Source organism: Moschus berezovskii, chromosome 9, assembly GCF_049115385.1.
Source record: "Moschus berezovskii isolate FMDL1 chromosome 9, NW_MosBer_1.0, whole genome shotgun sequence".
Taxonomy (NCBI): domain Eukaryota; kingdom Metazoa; phylum Chordata; class Mammalia; order Artiodactyla; family Moschidae; genus Moschus; species Moschus berezovskii.
Window position 1 is genome coordinate 18,700,595 of NC_142468.1, and position 27,393 is coordinate 18,727,987.

Here is a 27,393-nt window from a genome sequence, read left to right on the forward strand (position 1 = left end):
GGCATCCCTCAGCAACCCTTTTTAAACTTTCCTCTGTTCTAATTTTTCTGTAATATTTTGTTGTTGTTCAGTTGCTAACTTGTGTCCAACTCTGCCATGCCACAGACTGCAACATTCCAGGCTTCCCAGCCCTTCACCATCTCCTGGAGTTTGCCAAAACTCATGTCCATTGAGTTGGCGATGCCATCCAACCATTCCGTCCTCTGTCGCCCCGTTCTCCTGTCCTCAATCTTTCCCAGCATCAGAGTCTTTTCCAATGAGTCGGTTTTTAGCAAATTATCTTCAACATACCCTCACCTTAGGATCCAGGAGGAGCAATGAGTGCAAACTACCCCACTGGGGCCTCTACCTCTAGCCAAGACCCCTCCCCCAGCCCACAGCACACACAAGACATAAAATGTTCACTGATTTGGAATCCAGAGTGCCAGAGAGTTTCCAGGAGTCATCTACAGTGAGCAGTGAAAGCTCATACTGGGAAGGATTATCCTACAGCATATCTGACTCATCGAAAATGTTTTAATTACACCATGTTAGTGATTTTTGTTTTTCTTGAACTGAATCGCTCTAAAAATCAATGACCTACACCCTCCTCAAAGTTACCCAGAGCATGGCCTCCAGCCCCAGAGATTCCAAGGAAATGAGCTCTTGCCCCCAGGCAGCCCTGCCTGCAGTTTGCCCAAACTTGGGCACAGGTCTCAGCCCCACCCCAACCCCTCAGCCTGCCCCTGCACCCCACCCGGAGACTCCTGCCAGTGAGGAAGGCATCAAGGAGCAGGCCAAAAAAATAAGGCTCAAAACTGCACAGAACTGGCTGAGGCTTGGCCTGAAACATTGTATACCCAGGGGGAAAGGATGGGAAAACCTCAAAATGGTCACCACTGTTGTGCCCTGCTGGGAGTACTGGAGGTTTTTCTTTAGATGTATTTGACAACGCGTCTAGAATATGGTGAGGGCTTCCCAGGTGGCTCAGAAGTAAAGAATCCGCCTGCCATGCAGAAGACGCAAGAGATATCGGTTGGCTCCCTGGGTCGGGAAGATCCCCTGGAATAGGAAATGGCAGCCCACTCCAGTATTCCTGCCTCGAAAGTTTCATGGGCCGAGCAGTCCATGGGGCCACAGAGAATGGGACAGGACTGAACGATTGAGCATCATAATACGGTAGTGAGGACTGCGAAATGCAAAGTCAGTGTACAAATGCGATTCCCCAAAGGGGCCCCGCGTGGGACAACGCAGGGTGGGGCAGCAGGGGCGCCCAAAGGACAGCGCACTTACCCCCGTAGTAGGGCAGCCACTTGTAGCGCCGCCCCTGGAACTCGTGGCTGTCGAACTCCGCGCACTGCTCCGCCCTGAAGTCGCGGGCACCGTCGGGGCAGCTCTGTGGGGAGGAGGGGGTGAGGGAGGGGCCTCGGGGTCCACCACTGGGGTCCGCCGTCCCGCTGGGCCCCGGGAGGCCGGGCCCTGTTCCCCTAACCCCTGCTGCAGCCTCCCCGCCCAGGGCTCCCGAACCCCCTCCAGGGGGCTTGGGGTAAGGAGGTGACGGTGTCATTTCAGGCGGGGTGAGGAAGCGGCTGCCGTGCAGCCACGTGCGGGGGTGGGGGGCTTCCCAGGGCCAGCATGTCAGCCGCAGAGGGGGCCCGGGGGCTGCACCTTACCTCTGTGCGGCAAGAGCGGTGGCTCCGGGTGGGACCCACGCAGCTGGAGCCCCCATCTCTCCTGCAGGGCGAGAGCACTGGGAAGAGCCGAACCCCCAGGACCCAGCACCCCGCCCCCTCCTGGGGCTCTCCCACAGGCCCCCCGACCCGCAGCTGTGGTGGAGCTACCCGGCGGGCACTGCTGGGCGAGAGGGGTGGCAGGAGAGGAAGGGGCTCACAAACCCCCTTAGGCAGGTATAATGAGCCCTGTGTTGAGACCCGGGAGAAGCCGACCCAGAAGGCTAACTAGCCTAGAGCTTGGCTAACTCGGGGCCTCTCTACCTCTTAAAGCATATTCCCAGAGAAGACTCAAAAGCTGTCCTTGGAGATACAATAAGATGCAATATATACCCACTTGGTTATTCTGCCATTTAAGAGGAGTAAATGTGGATAAAACACTCAGAATAGTATGTTCTCTCTGCCTAACAGGCAAAGTTTTCAGGAACCGTTAAACCCCCGACAGGCAGAGCGTCATCACCCCTTCTTTTGTGCCCTATGGTAGGTACTGGTCAGAGTGTGGGGCACACAGCAGGAGCTTAATAAGTCATTTAGAGTGAGAAACATCTATACTTGAAGAAGGGGCTGATGGCAGAGAAACCGCACACGTTAGGAATTTTTGAGGATTATTTGTTAATTCAACAAGAATTCATTACACCTGCTGGCACTGCCAGAGACGCTAGACTCAGGTGGATGAAGCAGGAAAGGCACCAGCTCCCTGAAATATGGTTGTCGTTGCAATCAGAGTGTCAGTATGCGAAAATGACTTGATTTCAAGTTCTCCACTGATGCTGCTCCCAGAACAAATCTGTCGTGTGGTAGGTTTTGCCCTTGTGGCCCTGGCACTGGCCCAGGACACCCAGCCGCTCCCCTGCGCCTGCTCGCTGTTAACAAGCTGGCCCATCCCCGCCTTCCTACCTCTGGGTGTAGCAGGGGCGCTCCCGGAAGCTGACGCCCCCTCCACAGGTCCGGCTGCAGGGGCTCCAGTTACCCCAGGAACCCCAGGTGTCACTCTGCCGCCTCACCTGGGGAGCCTGGAGGAGGACACACTCAGCAGTGGGAGTCAGCGCTTGGAGCCCCCACAAGAGTGCTCAGGGCTGCCCTGCTCCCAGCCTTGGAGCATCGCCCTCCCCTGCAAGGAGCCTGAGATGGTGTCTCCTAGAGCCGAGCCTTCAGGACTGCAGCTCCCCCAGGCACCCCAACATCCTCATTTGTGGAATAAGCCAGCTTTCACCATACGGATCTGGGAGCCAACCCAGCCTTCCGATCCGTCAATGCTGCCTCCACCAGCAGCCCCTATGTACCCAGTACAGTGGGCAAGCCATGGGCAGAGAGCTCTTCCCTGACCATGTCTGACCATGACATCCCCTGGCTGGGCAGAGTCTGGTCTGAGAACCAAAATGTCTACAAGCATGCCCTTGAATGGAACCCCCGGACCAGCAGAGCATGCCCTCCCAGGAGGGAGATATAAAAGCGCAGGAGGAATGGCATGTCATCAGGTAGGATGGGCTCCACGTGTGCGGGGAATGCCATCCACCTGCAGCGCCATTTTTTGTAGCTCTGGCCTAGTAAGAACTTAATCTAATTGTGTGCATGTGTGTGTATGTGTATGTATGTGTTAGGATGGGGTGGTGATTTCTTCCTGCCAAGTTGTGGCAGGGGCCCCCAGGAGTCTCCCAGTATCCATCCTCCCCTTCTCCCATGAAGAGAACCCTTGACTCCTAGTTGGATAGCTGGCTGCCCTCCCACCCAAGTTCATTTCCCAGGTTTCCTGCAGCCAGCCACAGCTATGTCACTAAATTATTGTCAATGAGATGTACGTGAAAGATGCTGGGTAGCAGCCTTCCTTGTGGCTCAGCTGGTAAAGAATCCGCCCACAATGCGGGAGACCTGGGTTCAATCCCTGGGTTGGAAAGATCCCCTGGAGAAGGAAAAGGCTACTCACTCCAGTATTCTGGCCTGGAGAATTCCATGCATTGTATATACAGTCCATGGGGTCACAAAGAGTCGGACACGACTTAGTGAGATTTTCTTTCCTAGCAGTCTCCAGTCAGAGAAGGCAATGGCAAGCCACTCCAGTACTATTGCCTAGAAAATCCCATGGATGGAGGAGCCTGGTAGACTGCAGTCCGTGGGGTCGCTAAGGGTCAGACACGACTGAGCGACTTCACTTTCACTTTTCACTTTCACACATTGGAGAAGGAAATGGCAACCCACTCCAGTGTTCTTGCCTGGAGAATCCCAAGGATGGGGGAGCCTAGTGGGCTTCCGTCTATGGGGTCACACAGAGTCGGACACGACTGAAGTGATGCAGCAGCAGCAGCAGTCTCCAGTACAGGCATATTTCAGAGATATTGTAGGCTTGGTTCCACCAGAATAGAGCAAATATTGTGATAAAGCAGATCACATAGCTTTGAGGATTTCCCAGTACATATGAAAGTTGTTTGTACTATACTAGAATCTATTAAGTGTGTGATAGCATTAAACAATGTATGTACCTCAATTAAAAAGTACCTTATTGCTAAACAAATGCTAGCCATCACCCAAACTTTCAGCAAGTTGTAATCTTTTTGCAATGGTAGCATCAGAGATCATTAATCAAACATCACCATAACAAACATAATAATGATTGAAAAGTTTAAATATTTTGAGAATTTCAAAAATGTGACAAAGTGAGCAAATGCTATTGGAAAAATGACACTGACAGACTTTCTCAACGCAGCATTACCACAAACCTTCAATTTGTTTAAAAAAATGCACTAGCTGCAAAGCACAATAAAGCATAATAAAACAGTGCCTGTAATCTCCTGAAGAGAGAGCTTGCGTGTTCATTTGTCGTTTTTCTTAGTCCTCCTATACACCTTCCTGCTGGTTAGAAATCAGATGTGATGGCTGCAATTGGAGCAGCCTTCGAAACTATGTGGTAATTTAGGAACAGAAGTTTCACATACTGAAGCAAAGGTACAAGAATCCCGGAGCACTTGGTGAGACAGAACATCCCTAGATTTCTGATCATGCGTGTTTCTGAGAGAGAGGAATCAGGTCTTTTTTTTGCTGAAGGACTGTCATTTGGGACTCTAACAGGAAAATAACCCTAATGGATACAGGTTCCCGCCAGAAGGATCTGGTGCCCTGCAACTGACTTCAGAAGTCCACATGCTACACACATACTCTCTCATTGACTCCACAGAACAACCTGGCCATCCCAGTGCGTGGAAAAGAGGTACAGAAAGAGAGGAGCTTGTAGGAACAAGTGGACACAAGAGCAGGCTGGCTTCACGCCAGGCCTCCGCTCCTACACCAGGTTCCCACCAACCTCAGCGGGGGAACCAAGGGGACACTGGATGAGGCCTGAGGAGCTGGACGGGTGTTAGACTTGCTTTCTTGCTGGGAGGCAAAATGTGGATTGGAAGTATGTCCTGTTTGTTTGAAGGGGACTTTATTTTAGGGCATCACAACATAATAATGTCTAGAGGAAAAAAATCCCTGCCGTTTTCCCTAGAAAGAACTCAAGTTCTCATGTGGAAAAGCAAACTGTTCCTCACGTAGTGAGCCTCCCGCCACCACCCAGGATCTCGGGTGAGGATGGAGGTTTGTGCATGCGCAGATTATGCCCAGCGCTCTTCTAGCATCCCGGTACCAAACATCTAGTTATCCTTGGTTTATAATAAATAAATAAAACCATGAATCAGAACAACTCACACACATTTGCTGAACCACATACAAAACCAAGAAGGAAGGGCCAACGAGATCAAAGTCTGAGCTTTCACTATTCAAATCATTTACCCTTCACTTCTAAGTGGGCCAGATCGAGCTTCTAAAAACCAGGATATAAAAGTGTTCTGTGAAATTTAAACTGAAATTTACTTGATCAGTTCCTATTTTAAAGGGGAACGTATTGAGTGTTGGGGGTAGAGGGTGACTTTCCAGGAGGATAAGCACCTCCCCCAGACTCATCACTGTGAAAAGTGAAAGTGTGGTCGCTCAGTCCTGTCCGACTCAGTGCAATCCCATAGACTGTAGCCCACCAGGCTCCCCTGTCCATGGGATTCTCCAGGCAAGAATACTGGAGTGGAAAGCCATTCCCTTCTCCAGGGGATCCTCCCAACCCAGGGATCAAACCCAAGTCTCATGCATTGGAGGCAGATTCTTTACCATCTGAGCCAAGAGGGAAGATTCATCACTACAATGTAAGAATTCTGGAAGCGGTCCACGGGAACTGCTGCTTTCTTATCCTCCCGGCCTCTTCCTAGCTACTCATTACCCCTGATCAAGGCCTGTTTGGATGGCAGTCTCACTCCTGAAGCGCGAGACCTGAGCCTCCCCAATCCACCCTTCCTTGCCACCGGGCTGGGCTTACTGGTGTGCGCAAGGCAACAAGGGGCACCACTGCCACCCAGCCACCTTGTGCAGTCAGGATGGGGTGGGGCAGGCATCCTAGAGCCAGGCCCTGTCCTGCAGTCTCTCTGACAAAGAGAAGCACCATCAGCCAGAAGCAGCACAGACACATCTCATTTCTCTGTAATTACCCAAACCACGAGTGCCATGATGGTGTGAAGCCAGAATGAGCTGGTCCGGTCCACCCTCACCTGGGCCTGTCCTTACCTGCCTCCTGCCGCCCTCCGCACCCCACCAGCTCCTCCTCCAACCCCCACCCGGGCAACTCAGGAGCCCCCTTTCCTGCTGCATTGTTCCTGTGGGATCACCTGCCCAACGTGCCGGGGTGGGAGTGGGAACAGAACAGAGGCAAGGAGACTGGAAGACCCCTTGTAAAGCCTCCCCTGACCAACCTGGGGTAGAGGGCAGTGAGAGGTGTGATGTGTTATTCCTCCTTAATCAACTATTCATTCTGCTCAAGCTGACCCCTGTCAGCACTGGGTATGATCCTGTGAAAGGTTGGGGATGGTGGGGAGGGGGTCCCGCCACAGCTAGACTCAGCCTGGGCCATGGGGATGGGTCTCACCCCCAGATACAACCAGCCTGAGCCATGGAGGGGCGTACTGCAGTCAGCTAGAACCAGCCTGGGCTATGGAGAGGGGAGGGGAGGGGAGGGGAGGGGAGGGAAGGGGAGGAGAGGGGAGGGGAGGGGAGGGAAGGGTTACGACCAGGCTGGGCTATGGGGGTTAGGTATTGCAGTCAGCTAGAACCAGCCTGGGCCACACCCTGTGGGTCCCAGCCCCACGTACCCAGGTGTTTCTAAGGGAGAAGGCGCCTACCAGGCTCCAGGTTACTTCGGATCCCTCATTTCACCTGCATGCAACCTGTGCGTGGGCGTCATTACTCTCCAATTTAAAGGAATCTAAGCGCTGATGATTTGCTTAGCGTCACACGGCTGCTAGGAGGTGGTTCTGAGTTTCATCCTGGTGTCCTGACACTGTCACCATGCCCCCACCACCACCTGAGCTGGGACCTCGGTGTAGCCAGGCACGAGGAGGAAGCCTGTGGCGGGGACCTCAGGGTGTGGCACTGACCATGGGGTAGGAGGGGTGACCTGGGGACGCCAGCGGTGGTGGAGAGGACAGAAGGGGCTCTATCCACTCTCTGCTCTGAAGCCCACGCTAAACCCGCTGCACACTACTGACTCCCACCCCTGCCTGCCCCCTGGTTGGAGGAGGACTTCTCAGCTCTCACTCACATTTCCACAGAGACGGCATCACCCTGACCCTCTCCCAAAGCAGTGAACAGTGTGGGTCCTTTCTCAGGGGTCCTCCTGCGGGGCTCAGGAGGCAGGGCTGTGAGTCTCCCCCTGTGACGCCTTCTCCAGAGGTGGATGGACTCTGTGCCCTCCATCCTGTCAACATGGGAGAAGCCAGGCAGGAGCAGCTCCAGGAACAAGCCCACTCAGCACAAGGTCCCCTCCCCCAAGGTGGGGCCTGTGATCTAGAAGACTCCCTGTACCTCCCTGGAACCCAGGTAGGTTCTCCAGGAAGCCTTGTCCCTCAGGCCCCTGGTAATGAAACCGTTACTGTGATCACCAGTTGCCTTCCTGTATCCACTCTCTGAATTTCCGCTAATGCAGTAGCCACTAACCACATGAGGCTGTTCAAATTCATGTTCATTAAAATAAGGGCTTCCCTGGTGGTCCAGTGGTTAAGGATCTGCCTGCCCAATGCAGGGGACACTGTCTCGATCCCGGGTCCGGGAAGATTCCACATGCCGCAGCTGAGCCCGAGTGCCACAACTACTGAAGCCTGTGCGCCCTGGAGCCTGCGCTCAGCAACGAGAGAAGCCACCGCAATGAGAAGCTCATGCGTGGCAAGTAGAGAGTAGCATGCACGTAGCAACAGAGACTCAGCCCAGTTAAAAATAATTTTAGAAATCAAATAAGATTCAGTTCCTCAGTCGTACTGACCACGTGTCATGTGCTCAGTAACCACATGAACCCAGTGGCTATTTTATCGGACAGCACAGATGCAGAGCATTTCCATCATCTCAGAAGGTTCTATTGGACAGCCCCGCTCTAGATGCTAGCCCCAGGGGCAGCGGAGAACGGGCCTGGCAGCCCAAACCTCTAGGTCCAAACAGCTCCCACTGATAGGCAGCGGAGTTTGGTCAATAGGCAGGTGGCAGAACTCTGGTGGGATGGTCATTTGGCCCTGCTCCTTGGCTAGTGCCAGCAAGGATCCCTCTTTCTTCCACCGTGATAGACCACCCCTCTGGACCTCCGCAGCATTAGCAGAGCTCCCAGAAGCTTCTGAAGGAGGGCTGGGGCTGCTGGGAAATTGCCAATTCTGCGAACTGTGCCCCAAAGCCAGACGGGAAGTTCTGGGCACCAGAGGTTGCAAGGTCCCACCCGTCTTTGAAAGCGCTCAGGCTGAGGGTTCGCCTCTTCCCTCCCCACCATCCAGACAGTGGCCTTCTCTTGGGGATGGCGCCGCGGCCACTGGCTCCAGCCGTCTGGGGTTCCGACCCGCGGCGACCCTGGGCTGGGGGCAGGAGGAAGGGTCGCACTCACCGAGGACCCGGGCGCGGGGGCCAGCAGCAGGGGCAGCAGCAGCAGCAACAGCCGCATCTCGGCCTGGCCTGCGGGAGAGGCGGGGATTGGAGCTGGCGGGGCGGGGAGGGGCGGGGACGAGGCGCCGCCCCACCCATCCAAGCCCCGCGCTCCCAGCCGGCTCCCGGGCCAGCACGGACGTGGCGGCCCATCCCTCTCCCGCAGGTGACCCGGACACCCGCAGAGGGACTGGAGGGGACGCCGTGGGGCGCAGCGGAGGGTCTTATACAGTGAGGGAGGGCAGGCCCGTCTACAACTGGCTTCTAAAAGTTCAAGAGTAACTTCTTTCAGGGTTTCAGAGGGAAGAAAGGAGAGCAATTAAAAACACGGTTAAAAATCGCGAGTTCAGATTCAAAGCAATCAGACTCACTGTTTTCATTCACCAAGAGATCCTTTTTAAAAAGCCATTACATCACTTGTTTTAAAACTCGTAAATAAAGACGTTTTTTAAAAGTCTCTGCAGGTACTTAAAAAACTTAAATGCTTTGAAAATGTTGATTGTATCTTACTTTAAACCCAAGGCAGCATTTCTCTGCTCCGGAGAAGCTCCACAAGCAGCCTCCCTAGGCGGAGCGTGGGTGCGTGGGTGTGTGTAAAGTGAACGCAGTGTGTGTGCATGTGTGCAGTGTCCTGTTTGTGTGCACAAAACGCCTGTGTGGTTCGGCGTGTGCGAGGGCAGTAGGCACTGAGAGTGCAGTCTGGCGCGTGTGCGCAGTATGTGTGCGAGTGTGTACATGTCACCGCGCTGGAGAATGACACACACAATGTGCCCCTTTCAGTAGCAAACATTAAGCAAGTACTGACTTGTATGCTTAAGTTTTAAAATCTGTAACTCCACCTCGGTTCTCTTTAATTTTTCCTAGGCATAAAATGACTTCAGTTTACAAGAATAAAATAAAGCGTACTAAGCCAAGTTCAGCCAAATATAAACTGGCACATCTATGCTGCGTTAATTTAGTACTAAGAGTGATTCATGTAGGCATCATTTTCACTGCAAACCAGGGGTTCCCGGGGCTGGCGGGGTGAGGGGTGGCGGCCCCGGCTGGTCTCTGCGACCCCTCGTGGAAAAGCAGCGCGCACGAGGGGAAGCCGGGGTGCCTGGGGAGCCTCGTGCTAGGGCTAGCGACGGAGATGCTGATTCTCTGAAGTAGAGACTGCCTTCGCGGGGCGGGGACGAACGCAGCTAAAGGAGAGACAGCAGGGAGGACAGGAGAAAAGAACTCAAAGAGTTGCTACTGGGAGCGGCGGACGCGCGCCGAGTGGGTCTGCAGCCCCGCGCCGGACGTCTAGGGTCCCCGCGCGCCCTTCCCGGTCCCCACGCGAGGATGTCCCCTGCGCCCGCCCCGCGGGGGAACGGGCCCGCTGCAGCCCCCGAGGCGGAGAGGGGCGGCTTCCGATGTGAGGAGCCGGGCCGGCACCCGCCTCGGGCGCTCCAGGGCCACAGTCGCGGCAGCACCAAGGAAGAGGGGAGCGCGGTCTCCGGGACCCTGTGCTCCGGAACGGCATCCGACGGAGGGAAGGGCAGAGGAGGCGGGAGGGTTGGCGTGGGCCGCCCGGGGTTGAGTCTGTTTCAGCCCGGCCCTCTGCCCTCCGAGGCTCCGAGGTTTCCTTTTCGCTTGCGACCTCCCCCATCCCGGCCCGAGGGCCCGCGGCGCGGGGCGGGAACCCGGCTCCGCCCCAGCGAAGAGCGGGAGGCAGGTCTCCTCCCAGGACCCCCACTTCCTCCGACACTGCCGTCCCCGGGAGCCGGGGCGGGCAAATTCCTGCAGCAGCCCGGAGGTGAGCCGCCCGGGGCCCTCGGATCCAGTTCCTCCGCCTCCTACCTGTCTCCAGGAACCTCGGGCGCGAAGGGCCCGCGGGACCGCTCCGTCGGTGCCCGCCCCGCCCAGTCTGGGAGGTCGGCCCGGTCGCCTGGAACGCCGGCAGAGGTTGGCTTCTCTCTTCGCCGCCGGCGGGCCTCCTCCCCGCCCATCTCCCCCTCATCCAGCTCTGCTGTCATCCATCCCTGGTGACCTGCGATACCCAGGGCCTCCGTCCCTTTGGGTCTGTGCCAAGGCTTGGTTTTCCCTTCATATTTGGTGCTGGCACGGCCCATTTCCTCTGTACCCAAGTCTTCCGGTTCTGTGCCATCCTGCCTCCGCACCCACCTTACAACAACACCCTCTGTGCAGCCGCCTGCTTGTCTTCTACCCCTGAATTCTATGCTTCCGGACGACTCAGTTTCTCCACACACAAGCTGCTGCTTCCTACCTCTCAGCCACCATTTCCCACTGGCTACAATGCACTTGGGAAACCCCCTCTGACCGGGCAAACTCCTACTCATCCCTCAAGATCCGCCCAGCATCATCCTCTCTAGAAGCTTCCCCACACCACCTCAGGCAGCTGGTGGCCCCCTGCTTCCTCAATCTCCACCTCTGTCTGCTGCAGTTCCCTGGTGCAACACCCTGCTGGGCTCGGAGTCTCCCTAAGTCAGTTCTGAGGTCCCTGACGGTAGAGCATGCATCCCTGTCCCCTTGTTTCATGGCACTAGTTGGGATCAAGGTTGGAGCTAATTTTCCTTCCTAGTTGTCTTTCTTAACCAAGGCACTCTGTCTTGTCTGCCATCTCTGTCTCAGAAACTGGAAATCACCTATCCTCAGAAAACTAGCCCTGATCCTGGGACACGTCGGAGGTGGGGTGATCATGAGGTTGGCTCCTTTTCCCTCATCCTCTTCTGCCTGCAGCCCCTTTCCTAGCCCAGCTGTTGGGCATTTCCCCCCCCCTGGCCTCCTGAGGAGCAGGGAAAAATCACCAGTGGGGAGCTTACCCCCTCTTCAGACCTGCAGCTCAGGCAGCTCATCTCCCTGGACTATCACGGATGCTCAGACAAAATGCTTAGTGAAACATAAGCATGTTAAATATGGCCCATCACTTACCTATCACTGAAGAGAGGAGACCCGGCAGCTGTGCAGCTGGGGCCCCCTGGGGACTTGTGTGAATTCTTACACAAAGATAAAGCTTGGCAGAGAAAAGGAAGTGGGATTACCCTAAACCTCTCTAGAAAAGGAAAAATCGTTTCTCCCATTCAAAAAGCCCCACTCCCTGCCTGCCTCAGCCAGGAATTTTCTGAGCTCGGTCAAAGGTCCCTGTAAAGTGGGAGGCAGCTGCTTCTCTTCCTGTGGGGGGTGGGCGGTCAAAGCACCTTCCTGATCTGTTTCTCTCTGATCCCTTCTCAGACGCCCAAGTTTCTTACCCCACACCTCAGCTGCAAAGGAGACCCAGAGGCTGGGCACGCAGGTCCCTGGACCCACCAGCCGGGCTCTGGCCATTCCTGGTTAGGGCAAGCACTTGCCTTTAAACCTCACGTTCCACCACCTCAGAGGGACTTGGTGAGCAAAGGGCCCAGCACACACAGTCCTTGTTCAGTAAAAAGAACGGTGTGCACAAAAACGTGGTGGTTTAGAAAGAAGATTCCAGGAAAAAAGTGTAAGGCCTCTCCCCTAGTAAATCCCGCTCTGCCCTGGTCCTGTGTCACCCCCTGGGTTGCAGTCTGGGGTGGCAGAAGGAGGTCCGTCTCTCATTGTGTGTGAACTCGGGCAAGTCATGTCACCTTCTTGTCTCAGTTGCTCACCTGAGCCTCACGTGGAGGGTGGCGCCGAAGGGAAGTAACTGGCTTCTATAAAGCTGCTACTAGGTGCTCAATAGGAGTGGGTTCCTTCTGTCCCCTGCTCCCTCCACCTCTATCCTGGATTCCCTACATCTTGGTCATCCTTGTAGATTGCAGATCCAGGGACACAGCCAAGAAATGAGAGGCCAGACCTCTCTGTGAGGCTGGGTTGAGATCGCAAGCTGGAGAGGAGGGAGATGGCAAAACCCCTAGAGCTCCCGGGACACACCTCCTCCAGGAAGCCTTCCTTCCACCCACCTGCACTCCCATGATGCAGGGTTCGCCTTAGCACTGTGAACTACTGCAATGACACATTTGTCTCTCTCTTCCCTCTAAGCTGTGAATTTTGCAAGGGCAGGGGTCTGTGTTTTTCATCTTTGGATCCTGTACCAGGGCTCTGTAGTGCTCCTCCAGAAAGTGGTGCAGGAAACACAGTTGACTGACAGCCTCCTGCTGCCATACCTCAGGTCTATACCACTCTCTGAAGGCTCTCTTTGCCCCGGATTCCTTCTGTTTATCTTTGCTGCATTTTCCCCCAGTAGATCTCTTGTGCATCTAACCTGACCTGACACACAGGGCCCTTGGTTACAAACCACAGAAAAAGACATAGCTAACTGAGAAAAGTTCTTCAGAGGAAAGACACTGGGAGCTCACAGCCTTGACAAGAAGCTGGAGAATCAGCACAGAAATGGGATGGAATCACAGAAGTGGTCACAGATCATGGCCCAGGACCAGTGCTGGTTAGGACATCCTGCTGGACACTTGACTGCTGCCACCGCCACTTTTAGGCAACACAGACCCTCGTTGCCCCCAGAAAAAGCCCTGAATGCTCCTTGCAGACTTTAGCCCCAACAGGAGCATGCCGGCACCCCTACTCAGGACCTGGAAAACAAGACTTGGCAGGTCCCCCAGATGGGAGTTCAGGCGCTGGGTTACCCCAGAGAACAAATATGGCACCAGCACTCGGTTAGCCTGAACTTAAGAGAACAATGCTTCAGTCCTTTCTGCTCTTTGGATGGTGGTTTATTAATGTACTCATTCCTTGACTACCTGAGTGCCTGCTCTGTTGGAAGCTGGGGAGAGTAACCATCTAGTGGTGATGAACATTTAGCAGCCAGCTCCCGGGAGGACAAAAAGCACTGCTTCAGAGCACTGATCAGTTTCCATGGTGTAAACACCCCATGGCTATTTTCAAGCTACTGAGGCAGTGTCACTAAACATAGGGTTGCACTATCAACCCTCCCAAGCCATGGGCGCCAACACACAAACTATCCTGCCCTTGGGGAGTTTACCTTCTAGTGAAAGTCAGTCGTGTCCAACTCTTTGGGAACCCATGGACTATAGAGTCCATGGAAATCTCCAGGCCAGAATACTGGACTGGGTAGCCTTTCCCTTCTCCAGGGGATCTTCCCAACCCAGGGAACAAACCCAGGTCTCCCACATTGCAGGTGGATTCTTTACCAGCTGAGCCACAAGGGAAGCCCTACCTTCTAGTAGGGCACTGCCTTCTACCCTTGTGTGTTACCTTCAGTTCAGTTCAGTCGCTCAGTCGTGTCCAACTCTTTGTACCCCATGAATCACAGCACGCCAGGCCTCACTGTCCATCACCAACTCCCGGAGTTCACTCAAACTCACCTCCATCAAGTCGGTGATGCCATCCAGCCATCTCATTCTCTGTCGTCCCTTTCTCCTCCTGCCCCCAATCCCTTCCAGACTCTTTTCCAGTGAGTCAACTCTTCACATGAGGTGGCGAAAGTACTGGAGCTTCAGCTTTAGCATCAGTCCTTCCAATGAACACACAGGATTGATCTCCTTCAGAATGGACTGGTTGGATCTCCTTGCAGTCCAAGGGACTCTTAAGAGTCTTCTCCAACACCACAGTTGAAAAGCATCAATTCTTCGGTGATCAGCTTTCTTCACAGTTCAACTCTCACATCCATACATGACCACGGGAAAATCCATAGCCTTGACTAGACGGACCTTGGTTGGCAAAGTAATGTCTCTGCTTTTTAAAATGCTATCTAGGTTGGTCATAACTTTCCTTCCAAGGAGTAAGTGTCTTTTAATTTCATGGCTGCAATCAGCATCTGCAGTGATTTTAGAACCCCAAAAAATAAAGTCTGACACTGTTTCCACTGTTTCCCCATCTATTTCCCATGAAGTGATGGGACCAGATGCCATGATCTTCGTTTTCTGAATCTTGAGCTTCAAGCCAACTTTTTCACTCTCCTCTTTCACTTTCATCAAGAGGCTTTTTAGTTCTTCTTCACTTTCTGTCATAAGGGTGGTGTTATCTGCATATCTGAGGTTATTGATATTTCTCCCAGCAATCTTGATTCCAGCTTGTGCTTCTTCCAGCCCAGCATTCCTCATGATGTACTCTGCATATAAGTTAAATAAGCAGGGTGACAATATACAACCTTGACGTACTCCTTTTCCTATCTGGAACCAGTCTGTTGTTCCATGTCCAGTTCTAACTGTTGCTTCCTGATCTGCATACAGGTTTCTCAAGAGGCAGGTCAGGTGGTCTGGGATTCCCATCTCTTTCAGAATTTTCCACGGTTTATTGTGATCCACACAGTCAAAGGCTTTGGCATAGTCAATGAAGCAGAAATAGATGTTTTTCTGGAACTCTCTTGCTTTCTCCATGATCCAGTGGATGTTGGCAATTTGATCTCTGGTTCCTCTGCCTTTTCTAAAACCTGCTTGAACATCTGGAATTTCACAGTTCATGTATTGCTGAAGCCTGGCTTGGAGAATTTTGAGCATGACTTTACTAGCGTGTGAGATGAGTGCAATTGTGTGGCAGTTTGAGCATTCTTTGGCATTGCCTTTCTTTGGGATTGGAATGAAGACTGACCTTTTCCAGTCCTGTGGCCACTGCTGAGTTTTCCAAATTTGCTGGCATATTGAGTGCAGCACTTTCACAGCATCATCTTTCAGGATTTGAAATAGCTCAACTGGAATTCCATCACCTCCACTAGCTTTGTTCATAGTGATGCTCTCTAAGACCCACTTGACTTCACATTTCAGGATGTCTGGCTCTAGGTGAGTGATCACACCATCGTGATTATCTTGGTTGTGAAGATCTTTTTGTACAGTTCTTCTGTGTATTCTTGCCACCTCTTCTTAATATCTTCTGCTTCTGTTAGGTCCATACCATTTCTGTCCTTTATCGAGCCCATCTTTGCATGAAATGTTCCCTTGGTATCTCTATTTTTCTTGAAGAGATCTCTAGTCTTTCCTATTCTTTTGTTTTCCTCTATTTCTTTGCATTGATTGCTGAGGAAGGCATTCTTATCTCTCCTTGCTATTCTTTGGAACTCTGCATTCAGATGCTCATATCTTTCCTTTTCTCATTTGCTTTTCGCTTCTCTTCTTTTCACAGCTATTTGTAAGGCCTCCTCAGACAGCCATTTTGCTTTTTTGCATTTATTTTCCATGAGGATGGTCTTGATCCCTGTCTCCTGTACAATGTCACGAACCTCCATCCATAGTTCATCAGGCACTCTTATCTATTAGATCTAGTCCCTTAAATCTATTTCTCACTTCCACTGTATAATCATAAGGGATTTGATTTAGATCATATCTGAATGGTCTAGTGGTTTTCCCTACTTTCTTCAATTTAAGTCTGAATTTGGCACAAAGGAGTTCATGATCTGAGCCACAGTCGGCTCCTGGTCTTGTTTTTGCTGATTGTATAGAGCTTCTCCATCTTTGGCTGCAAAGAATATAATCAATCTGATTTCAGTGTTGACCATCTGGTGATGTCCATGTGTAGAGTCTTAGAATAAAACAAATCTTACAACCTGAATATTCAAATATTTCCACTACAAAAGTCACAACCAGACTTCCCTGGTGGTCCAGTGGTTAAAAATCTGACTGCCATTGCAAGAAACATGGGTTTGATCCCTGGTCCAGGAAGATCCCAGATGTCACAGGGCAACTAAGCCTGTGTACCACAACTCCTGAAGCCCGAGCCCTCTAGAGCCCTCAGGCCACAATGGGAGAAGCCACCACAATGAGAAGCCTGTGCGCTGCAACTAGAGTCGCCCTGCTCGCTACGACTAGAGAAAGCCCACACTCAGCAATGAAGACCCATCACAGCCCAAACAAAAAGCAATCTGTGCTGCAGTCCACCCGGAATCCAAAAGGAGAAAGAACACTTCACATCTGAGGAGTTTTCTGTGTCTCTACTTCTCCCCACCCTCCAGCACATGTATCCATTTCCCTTGAAAGAGTCATTCAAAGTTCGGGGGTGGGAAGGAGAATGTTCAAACCCTCAAGTGCCAGTCTGCACCCACTCCACCCCCCAACCCTACCCCACCCTGGTCCGTGGGAGTGAGATGTGAGACAGGCAACGCTTACTGTGGCTGACAGGGCCAGTCATACACGGCCTGGCCTTGGAAGGGAGTTATATCCTCAGAGCAGGGACAGAATTACTGGTTCCCGACCCCTCCACTGACTCAAGGGTCATCCAAAGAACTGAATTCCTGGGACGTCCTTCCATACCCTGGGACCTGAATCCAGATCCTGGGACAGGGACCCAGGGGGAGGTTGAGGTCTTGTGAAGACCCTGGGGTGTGGGCAGGACACTGCCCGGGGTGGAAGAGCCCTGAGAGCAACAAAAAGGAGGAAGAGAAGTTTTCCAGAAAATTTGTCCTGATTGGTTCCCACACAGCTGCTCTGTTCTCAAGATCTCATCCTCTGACACACATCTGACACACACACACACACACACACACACACACACACAGAGCAAGAATCTGGGCTATGGTCTCTTCCAGAGAAGCCACTTGCCTGAACTGGAGAAGCGAGCTGGTGTGAGGAGACCCCTTCGCCCACCGTCTGCTTCCTGAGGGGGAGAGGCTCTGGCCCAGGCCCCTAAAAAGCCAATGTGGGGTGCGGTGTGGGGCCAGCCCCCAGGGCACAGGCCTGGAGGGTCCCTCCAGCCTCTTACGGGGGGCCGGGCCTCTGGAGCAGAGCTGGTGTCTCGTGGCTGAGCAGGGTGGCCTCGGTGCCTCAGCGGTTGCAGAGAGAGGGCGAGGCATCATTCTCCGGGTGTGGTCCTGCTCTGTGCCTGCTGTCCCTGTGGGCTGCCAGAGAGGGTCCTGGATTGGGACCCCCACAGGAGCAGCTAAGACTCCGGAAACCCCCTCCCCTTGGTCACTCTCCACTTCTCTCCCAGGGCACTTCTCACCTCTTCTGCTGCGTCAGCTGCTGTATTTGGATGATTCTCACCCAGAAACTGAGTGATGTCTGTGCCTTGTGCCAAAGTCAGAGAAGCACTGCCCTGCAATTCAGAAACAGCCTTTCCAACACGCAACTTTTACAGGGGAAAGTACTAACTTTTATCTTCTTGCTGTGCTTCTCTAACCAGTACATTTCAGACCCGTTACCCTGGACTCTTCTTTCAGAGTATAATGCTATTTAAAGACAAGGGCTGGTGTGGTTACTTCTGTATTAAAATAGGCACACAGACATACAACGTGGATTAAGCTTGAGAATATGATGCAAAGTGCAATAAACCAGAAACAGAAAGATAAACATCGTGTGATTCCACTTTTATGAGTTACCTAGAGAAGGCAACTTCCCAGGTGGCGCTAGTGGTAAAGAAGCAGCCTGCCAACGCAGGAGACTTAAGAGACCCGGGTTCCATCCCTGGGTTGGGAAGATTTCCCTGGAGGAGGGCATGATGACCCACTCCAGTATTCTTGCCTGGAGAATCCAATGGACAGAGGAGCTTGGCGGGCTACAGTCCATGGGGGTTGCAGAGAGTCAGACACAACTGAGCACGCACACAGAGAAGGCGACTCATGGAGACAGGAAGTGGAACCGTGGTCCAGAGGCTGGGGGCAGGAGACGGGCAGGAATGGGCAGTTAGTGTTCAACGGATACAGTTCCAGTTTAGCAAGATGAAGAGTCCTGGAGATGGAGGGCGGTGACGGTTGCACAACATTTTGAATATAAATACCACTGAACTATACATTAATAAATGACGAAGGGACTTGCAGGGGGCTTGGGTTCAACTCCTGGGCAGAGAACTAGATCCCACATACTGCAACGGAGAGTTTGACTGCTGCAACTAACACCCAGCACAGCCAGCCCAACAAATATTTTTTTTAAGAAAAGATGAAAGGAGTTCCCTGGTGGCCTAGTGGTTAGAATCTGGGCTTTCATTGCTGTGGGCCAGATTCAATCTCTGGTTAGGGAACTGAGACCCTATAAGCCGTGCAGCTCAGCCTCCCCACCAGAAAAAATTAAGATGGTAAATTTTATGTCACGGGTGTTTTACCAGAGTATAACAACAACAAAATGCGCTGTGAAATAAAACTAAAACTTTGATTTTCTTAAAACTCTGGAGACATTGCTGCCTGCGGCTGCCACTCTGGACTGTGCCCTCGACCTGCAGGGCCTCTCACGATCCTCTGTTGCTTGAGCAACTTTAACTAGAAAATTTGAGAAAACTTGCCTGCATGTTACAGGAGAGAAACCAGAGGCGCAGAGCGGTGCTCCAATTCACAGTGCCCTTGTCCTGGAGGTAAGAGCACAGGCCTTGGCGCCAGACCTGCCAGGGCGGGGGCAGCCTTTCCCACTTTCTGGCCGTGTGTGTCTGTGACCGTTCCATTCTCTCCCCTGTGAAATGAGGATAACCCTACTCACCAGTGAGAGGAGGAGGCCCGAGACGATGCTTGTGATGGGCCCTGCGGAGGGTCTGGGCATGTCAATAGTAAATGCTCCATGGACATTGGTTTTATGGGGCAAGTACGTTTCTCTGGGGCTTTTTTTGTGTGTTAAATGAGGGGTAAGAAGTATCAAGAACCATGCTGTCCTTTATTCCTCCTGCATTCAATGTGGTGACACTGACCGAGGACAAACCCATACGTTTCTCAAGATGTCACAAATGTGCCCTGGGGGAGGAATCCCGTTTGGATTCAACCCCGACCACCTATTTATAAATACTGGGTCTTTTAAGCGGATAAGGCCAGCTGACCTCAGGCTTCAGAATCTCCAGCACAGCCTTATAAACAAGGGCAAAAGTGGTTCATGTTTGTTCTTACTTAAAACACATTCCCACACATGCGCCTTGTTTATGTATCATCCTGCATGGAAATCCCCTCCTGTGGACCCCTAATCCACCCATTACTTCACTTATTCAGCAAACATTTATTGAGTCATTTCTAGGAGCCCCAGATGGGTGGGTGAATGCACGCACTCAGCTCCCTCTTACCAAGTCAGCCAGCTCATCCCCTTACCTGGGGAGTGGGAGGGTTTGAGCAGCTGGAAGGCACACCTCTGTGATCCAAGTGAAGGTGCCCACATTGGTTTGCTCAGAGGCATCAGGGTGCATGAGACAGTTTCCTCTGCTGGCTTCCCTGTCCAGAGAGCCAGTCTGCAGACAAAGGCTGCCTGCTCTGAGAATAACAAAGGAGGGTGTTGGGGAGACTGGGGCGGGCCACAGGAACGTCAGCCCTCAGGGAGATGGAAGGAAGAAGCAGGTCCTGGCCCCCCACCAGCCAGAGACAGAATCCTGGAGCAACACAGTCTGGGAGCAAGGGGCTTGTCTTGTGAGAAACTGGCTGGGCAGAGGCGCAGGGAGGGGCTGCGGGAAACAGCTGGGTTGGCTGAGCTCCCAGTGGGGAGACGAGGCCAGACTTGTCTCCAGTCCCGGGGGGCAGGGGCTGGGGCCCTCTGAGGGGGCGGCCAGGCCTCTCCTGCCAGAAGGCTGGAGAGCAGCCAGGAAGATAGGCATTGCCTTCCAAGTACCCAGGGGCTGATGCGGAGGGGGTCCAGATGGCCGCTGGCCACTCCACTCGGCCGCCAGCTTGGCAGAGCCAGCTCCTATGCCTGGTCCCTGGTAAGCTCCAACTGCAACAGGGCCACTCTGGGCCAGATCACCTGCCTTCCTTCACGTAAACGTTCGCCAGTGCATTTGACTTGAAAACAAAAATCCATTTATGCAGCAATTAACAAATGCTTGGTTTGCTTTGGTGAATCATTTCTTTTAAAGACAAAAGTTGCATAATCACTTGTAACAAGTCTATGACTTTATTATTTACTGGTTTAAGTCATTTCTCTATTGCGCAAGCAAGGAAAGGGAGAATTCTCATCCTTGTTGGTTAGAAAGAATTCTCCAAACAACGACGGGACAGTGAGAGGAACCGGGTCCCTGTCGCTCCTGAGGATGGGCCACTCTGGGCTCACTGCCATGTATCCATCAGACACCAACGGGTGTTCTGGCTTAGAGGGCAGGATCCTACATCACCAGAGTCAAAGGGGTGAGGTCACTGATAGCACATTAACCCCCAGGACAGCTGGCTGCACCGTGAAAATGAAAAGTGAAAATGTTAGTCACTCAGTCGTGTCCAACTCTTTGTGATCGCATGGACTGTAGCCCCTCAGGCTCTTCTGTCCATGGAATTTTCCAAGGCAAGAATACTAGAGTGGGTAGCCAGTCCCTTCTCCAAGGGGATCTTCCCAATCCAGGGATCGAACCCGGGTCTCTTGCATTGTGGGCAGATTCTTTACTTTCTGAGCCACCAGAGGTTCCCACCAAGGCTGAAGGCCCTAATAAAAAGCCATGGAACCCAGCTCCAAACGCCAGGAAAGTAACCCAAGAAGGCAGAGTAGCCACATTAACAAAAGTGAAGCCTAGCCCAGCTCTCCCAGTCTTGCCTTAGAGAGAGCATAGACATGGAGGAAATCAGTGTGAAAGCAGACACCCTCCTGGAGTCTTCAGACCTTGCCCTCAGACCCTGTGCAGGTTACCCAGGATAAAAATGCCCTTTCTCTCCCTCTGGAATGTTACTCAAGCCTGATGACCTTTTCAAACTGGATGACCTTCTTGCTGGACTATTCCAGAGAGGACCCCTGAACTGGGAGGGAAAGGGGCAGGGAGGCTGGGTTAGGGGGTCTCAGAAACAAGACTTTCCAAGGATATATCACGATGACAGAAGGTGGCATGGAGGTCATTTTCAACATCTCAGAAAATCTGAAGGAATCACACATTCACATCTATCTGTTTCAAGCAAGTTAAAACTCGATCATCTCATTAAATATTTATGGTATCTTATGGAAGAAGAACTAAAAAGCCTCTTGATGAAAGTGAAAGAGGAGAGTGAAAAAGTTGGCTTAAAGCTCAACATTCAGAAAACTAAGATCATGGCATCTGGTCCCATCACTTCATGGGAAATAGATGGGGAAACAGTGGAAACAGTGTCAGACTTTATTTTTGGGGGCTCCAAAATCACTGCAGATGGTGATTGCAGCCATGAAATTAAAATTACTCCTTGGAAGGAAAGCTATGACCAACCTAGATAGCATTTTAAAAAGCAGAGACATTACTTTGCCAACCAAGGTCGGTCTAGTCAAGGCTATGGTTTTTCCAGTGGTCGTGTATGGATGTGAGAGTTGGACTGTGAAGAAAGCTGATCACCGAAGAATTAATGCTTTTGAACTGTGGTGTTGAAGATTCTTGAGAGTCCCTTGGACTGCAAGGAGATCCAACCAGTCCATTCTAAAGGAGATCAGTCCTGGGTGTTTATTGGAAGGACTGATGCTAAAGCTGAAGCTCCAATACTTTGGCCACCTCATGCGAAGAGTTGACTCACTGGAAAAGACTCTGATGCTGGGAGGGATTGGGGGCAGGAAAAGAAGTGGACGACCGAGAATGAGATGGCTGGATGGCATCACCGACTCGATGGAGGTTGAGTTTGAGTGAACTCCGGGAGTTGGTGATGGACAGTGAGGCCTGGCGTGCTGTGATTCATGGGGTCGCAAAGAGTCAGACACGACTGAGCGACTGAACTGATGGCAGATCTACGTAGATTCAGTGAGTAGACAGAAAAACAAATTATTTCCTAATGAGTTATTCAGTTCTTGGTGGACAAAATGTGTGAAAATCTAAGCAAAAGACAAAAGTTCAAAAAAAAAATCTCTCTTCAGTTTCCTTGACAGACATGTGATAACCACATTGGGAGAGGATGTACCAACCCTTAAAACACTCACTTAAATTCATGTATTTAGGTATAGTATAAATACATTTATCTAGCTGCTAATGTTGTTTCCACTTTTAAATCATCCCTGTATGTATATCTTGGAATTTAGTGGTTCTTGACTAGCTCTGCTACACAAGAAAACAAATGTAATCAGAATTTTACCCTCAGTTCACCTTGTGGTGTTCTATGGTAAAAGGGTAACAAAATCCTTTCCTTTTGCAAAACGAATTGACCTTGGGTTACTACAGAATGAAAACAGTTTTAGAAGGAAATTAAAAAAAAAAAGACAAACTGAGGCAGCAAGAGTGCTTCACCTTCTCGCCTCAGAATTGAAGCCTCCGACAAAGTACTGGAGTTTCAGCTTTAGCATCAGTCCTTCCAGAGAACACACAGGACTGGTTTCGGAAGCTCTTCTGTCTCCCGCCTTTAGAGGGCGTAGCATAGCAAGCAAGGAAGGGCCTGCCCACGTAAGAGAATCAACTTCTGTCAAGAACAAAGAACAAGAGGCTCTGTTGTTGAAAGGTCCCTGTGGTAGGTCAGTCATCCTCCTCCACAGTTTCTACAAGTCATTTAATGAAGGAGGTATAGTTTAAGTAAATACGGAAACAGATTTAGTTAGCAAATTAGGTTTCCCTCTGGGAAACCAACACCTGAATTCAAAATCCAATTATCCTCAGGTATCTCCCATGTTCTTCCTGATTTTGTTTTTCGTGTATGCTCTTTGTCTTCTTGCCAGTTCAGTTTCTTCCCAAACTCGGTTCAAATGTTATGTTGCTAGAGAAAACTCTGCCCTTAACCCCTGTCTTTCGTGGATCCTTCCTTGACCGTGCATTCCCATTCGGACCACGTAGTAAATATTGTGCTTGCTTGTACTCAAGCATGCTACCATTTCACTTTTAACCAGATCCTAAGTACTTGTGGGCAGGGTCTCCCCCGACTTTGGCACACAGAATTCCCAGGGAGAGGGGTTAGGCCACAAAAAGCTGTGGTACTTACCTAGTGATGCAGGAAATCCAGCCTCATTACTCCTGCTTCTTAATCTGCTGGGGTCATTCTTCCTTTTCAGCAAGAGCACCATTGTCAGGGGCCCTAAGAATCAGATACCTCTCAGCTGATGAGGACAAATCATGATGCTTCTCTGGCAGGCTCTAGTTTCTCTAGTTTCTAGAGAAACCCAAATAAGACGGTAGGTATTGGGAGGGGGCATTAGAGGGCAGACACACTGAAATCATAATCACAGAAAACTAGTTGATCTGATCACATGGACCACAGCCCTGTCTAACTCAATGAAACTAAGCCATGCTGGGTGGGGCCACCCAAGATGGACGGGTCATGGTGGAGAGGTCTGACAGAATGTGGTCCACTGGAGAAGGGAATGGCAGACCACTTCAGTATACTTGCCTTGAGAACCCCATGAACAGGATCAAAAGGCAAAATGATAGGATACTGAATGAGGAATTCCCCAGGTCGGTAGGTGCCCAGTATGCTACTGGAGATCAGTGGAGAAATAACTCCAGAAAGAATGAAGGGATGGAGCCAAAGCAAAACCAATACCCAGCTGTGGATGTGACCAGTGATAGAAGCAAGGTCCGATGCTGTAAAGAGCAATATTGCATAGGAACCTGGAATGTTAGGTCCATGAATCAAGGCAAATTGGAAGTGGTCAAACAGGAGATGGCAAGAGTGAACATCGACATTCTAGGAATCAGTGAACTACAATGGACTGGAATGGGTGAATTTAACTCAGATGACCATTATATCTACTACTGTGGGCAGGAATCCCTTAGAAGAAATGGAGTAGCCATCATGGTCAACAAAAGAGTCCGAAATGCAGTACTTGGATGCAGTCTTAAAAACGACAGAATGATTTCTGTTCATTTCCAAGGCAAACCATTCAATATTACAGTAATCCAAGTCTATGCCCAACAAGTAATGCTGAAGAAGCCGAAGTTGAACAGTTCTATGAAGACCTACAAGACCTTTTAGAACTAACACCCAAAAAAGATGTCCTTTTCATTATAGGGGACTGGAATGCAAAAGTAGGAAGTCAAGAAACACCTGGATTAACAGGCAAATTTGGCCTTGGAGCATGAAATGAAGCAGGGCAAAGGCTAATAGAGTTTTGTCAAGAGAACGCACTGGTCATGGCAAACACCCTCTTCCAACAACACAAGAGAAGACTCTACACATGGACATCACCAGATGGTCAACACCGAAATCAGATTGATTATATTCTTTGCAGCCAAAGATGGAGAAGCTGTATACAGTTAGCAAAAACAAGACCAGGAGCTGACTGTGGCTCAGATCATGAACTCCTTTGTGCCAAACTCAGACTTAAATTGAAGAAAGTAGGGAAAACCACTAGACCATTCAGATATGACCTAAATCAAATCCCTTGTGATTATACAGTGGAAGTAAGAAATAGATTTAAGGGACTAGATCTGATAGATAAGAGTGCCTAATGAACTCTGGATGGAGGTTCGTGACACTGTATAGGAGACAGGGACCAAGACCATCCCCATGGAAAAGAAATGCAAAAAAGCAAAATGGCTGTCTGGGGAGGCCTTACAAATAGCTGTGAAAAGAAGAGAAGCGAAAAGCAAAGGAGAAAAGGAAAGATATAAGCATCTGAATGCAGAGTTCCAAAGAATAGCAAGGAGAGATAAGAAAGCCTTCCTCAGTGATCAATGCAAAGAAATAGAGGAAAACAACAGAATAGGAAAAACAAGAGACCTCTTCAAGAAAATTAGAGATATCAAGGGAACATTTCATGCAAAGATGGGCTCGATAAAAGACAGAAATGTATGGACCTAACAGAAGCAGAAGATATTAAGAAGAGGTGGCAAGAATACACAGAAGAACTGTACAAAAAAGATCTCCACGATGAAGATAATCACGATGGTGTGATCACTCACCTGGAACCAGACATCTTGGATGTGAAGTCAAGTGGGCCTTAGAGAGCATCACTACGAACAAAGCTAGTGGAGGTGATGGAATTCCAATTGAGCTGTTTCAAATCCTGAAAGATGATGCTGTGAAAGTGCTGCACTCAATATGCCAGCAAATTTGGAAAACTCAGCAGTGGCCACAGGACTGGAAAAGGTCAGTCTTCGTTCCAACCCCAAAGAAAGGGAATGCCAAAGAATGCTCAAACTACCACACAATTGCACTCATCTCACACGCTAGTAAAGTCATGCTCAAAATTCTCCAAGTCAGGCTTCAGCAATATGTGAACTGTGAACTCCCTGATGTTCAAGCTGGTTTTAGAAAAGCCAGAGGAACCAGAGAGCAAATTGCCAACATCCGCTGGATCATGGAGAAAGCAAGAGAGTTCCAGAAAAACATCTATTTCTGCTTCATTGACTATGCCAAAGCCTTTGACTGTGTGGATCACAATAAACTGGAACATTCTGAAAGAGATGGGAATACCAGACCACCTGACCTGCCTCTTGAGAAACCTGTATGCAGGTCAGGAAGCAACAGTTAGAACTGGACATGGAACAACAGACTGGTTCCAAATAGGAAAAGGAGTACGTCAAGGTTGTATATTGTCACCTTGCTTATTTAACTTATATGCAGAGTACATCATGAGGAACGCTGGGCTGGAAGAAGCACAAGCTGGAATCAAGATCGCTGGGAGAAATATCAATAACCTCAGATATGCAGATGACACCACCCTTATGGCAGAAAGTGAAGAGGAACTCAAAGGACTCTTGATGAAGGTGAAAGAGGAGAGTGAAAAATTTGACTTGAAGCTCAAGATTCAGAAAACGAAGATCATGGCATCTGGTCCCATCACTTCATGGGAAATAGATGGGGAAACAGTGGAAACAGTGTCAGACTTTATTTTTTTCGGCTCCAAAATCACCGCGGATGCTGATTGCAGCCAGGAAATTAAAAGACGCTTACTCCTTGGAAGGAAAGTTATGACCAACCTAGATAGCATATTAAAAAGCAGAGACATTTCTTTGCCAACCAAGGTCCATCTAGTCAAGGGTATGGTTTTACCAGTGGTCATGTATGGATGTGAGAGTTGGACTGTGAAGAAAGCTGATCACCGAAGAATTGATGCTTTTGAACTGTGGTGCTGGAGAAGACTCTTGAGAGTTCCTTGGACTGCAAGGAGATCCAACCAGTCCATTCTAAAGGAGATCAACCCTGGGTGTTCATTGGAAGGACTGATGCTAAAGCTGAAACTCCAATACTTTGGCCACCTCATGCAATGAGTTGACTCAGTGGAAAAGTCTGATGCTGGGAGGGATTGGGGGTGGGAGGAGACGGGGATGACAGAGAATGAGATGGCTGGATGGCATCACCGACTCGATGGACATGAGTTTGAGTGAACTCCGGGAGTTGGTGATGGACAGGGAGGCCTGGCGTGCTGTGATTCATGACATCGCAGAGTCGGCTACGACTGAGCGACTGAACTGAACTGAAGTGACACTGCCTGCAAGATTCAGAAAACCAAGTGATGCTTGATTCCCATAGGAGGGTAAGAACACCTTCTTTGCTCTTTGTTGCCCTTGGCCAGTGTACCCAGGAACTCATCCACCCGTTCTCTGCCTCTTCTGAAGACAATAGGCTCTTTTTTTTTCTGCCACAGACTTATTTTTGACCAGTAATTCCCAACATTCTGTAAGGAATTCTCTGTGTAGAAACAAAAGGCTTTGTAGAGTGATTGAACAACATATGCTATACCAGGTCAATAAAAGTAATGTTGCTTTTTTCCATCATGTGACCTAGGTAATAATTTTAAAAAGATAATCCTCTGGCTTATAAAATCTCTGCACTGTACAACATACATTCTATAAGTTATCTTGACAGTCTTTACATTGAGTTAGATGTTTTCTAGAAAAAATATTTTTCAGAAACATATTAAAATAATTAAGACATCTCATTAATAGATTTAATATAGTACCCTTCCGAGGTGTGACCTGCTATAGTCTGTATGACTTAATTTATGAGTGAAGGATGGAAACAATGCATGTGAGCTTGTTTCCTGATAATGGCTGAAAAGTTCTCAGAGTTACACGTGATAATACTTTCGTGTAAGGAGACGAGCACACC

General features: G+C 50.5%; 1 protein-coding gene across 4 annotated transcripts in view; it reads right to left on the minus strand.

Annotated features, from left to right (window-relative positions):
- The window catches only part of PAPLN (papilin, proteoglycan like sulfated glycoprotein), a 30,474-nt gene extending 19,826 nt beyond the window's left edge, over positions 1-10,648 (minus strand). For all 4 annotated transcript variants that reach the window (XR_016038167.1, XR_016038166.1, XM_055436773.2 and 1 more), the window contains exons 1-5: positions 10,506-10,648; positions 8,644-8,711; positions 2,607-2,722; positions 1,653-1,713; positions 1,273-1,375 (exon numbers count right to left, since the gene is read on the minus strand). Coding sequence is in view for 2 of the 4 variants with exons in the window: in XM_055436773.2 (XP_055292748.2) it covers positions 1,273-1,375; positions 1,653-1,713; positions 2,607-2,722; positions 8,644-8,700 (337 nt within the window). In the remaining 2 variants the exon portion in view is untranslated. The remainder of the gene's footprint in view (positions 1-1,272; positions 1,376-1,652; positions 1,714-2,606; positions 2,723-8,643; positions 8,712-10,505) is intronic.
- Between the last annotated feature and the right edge of the window lie 16,745 nt (positions 10,649-27,393).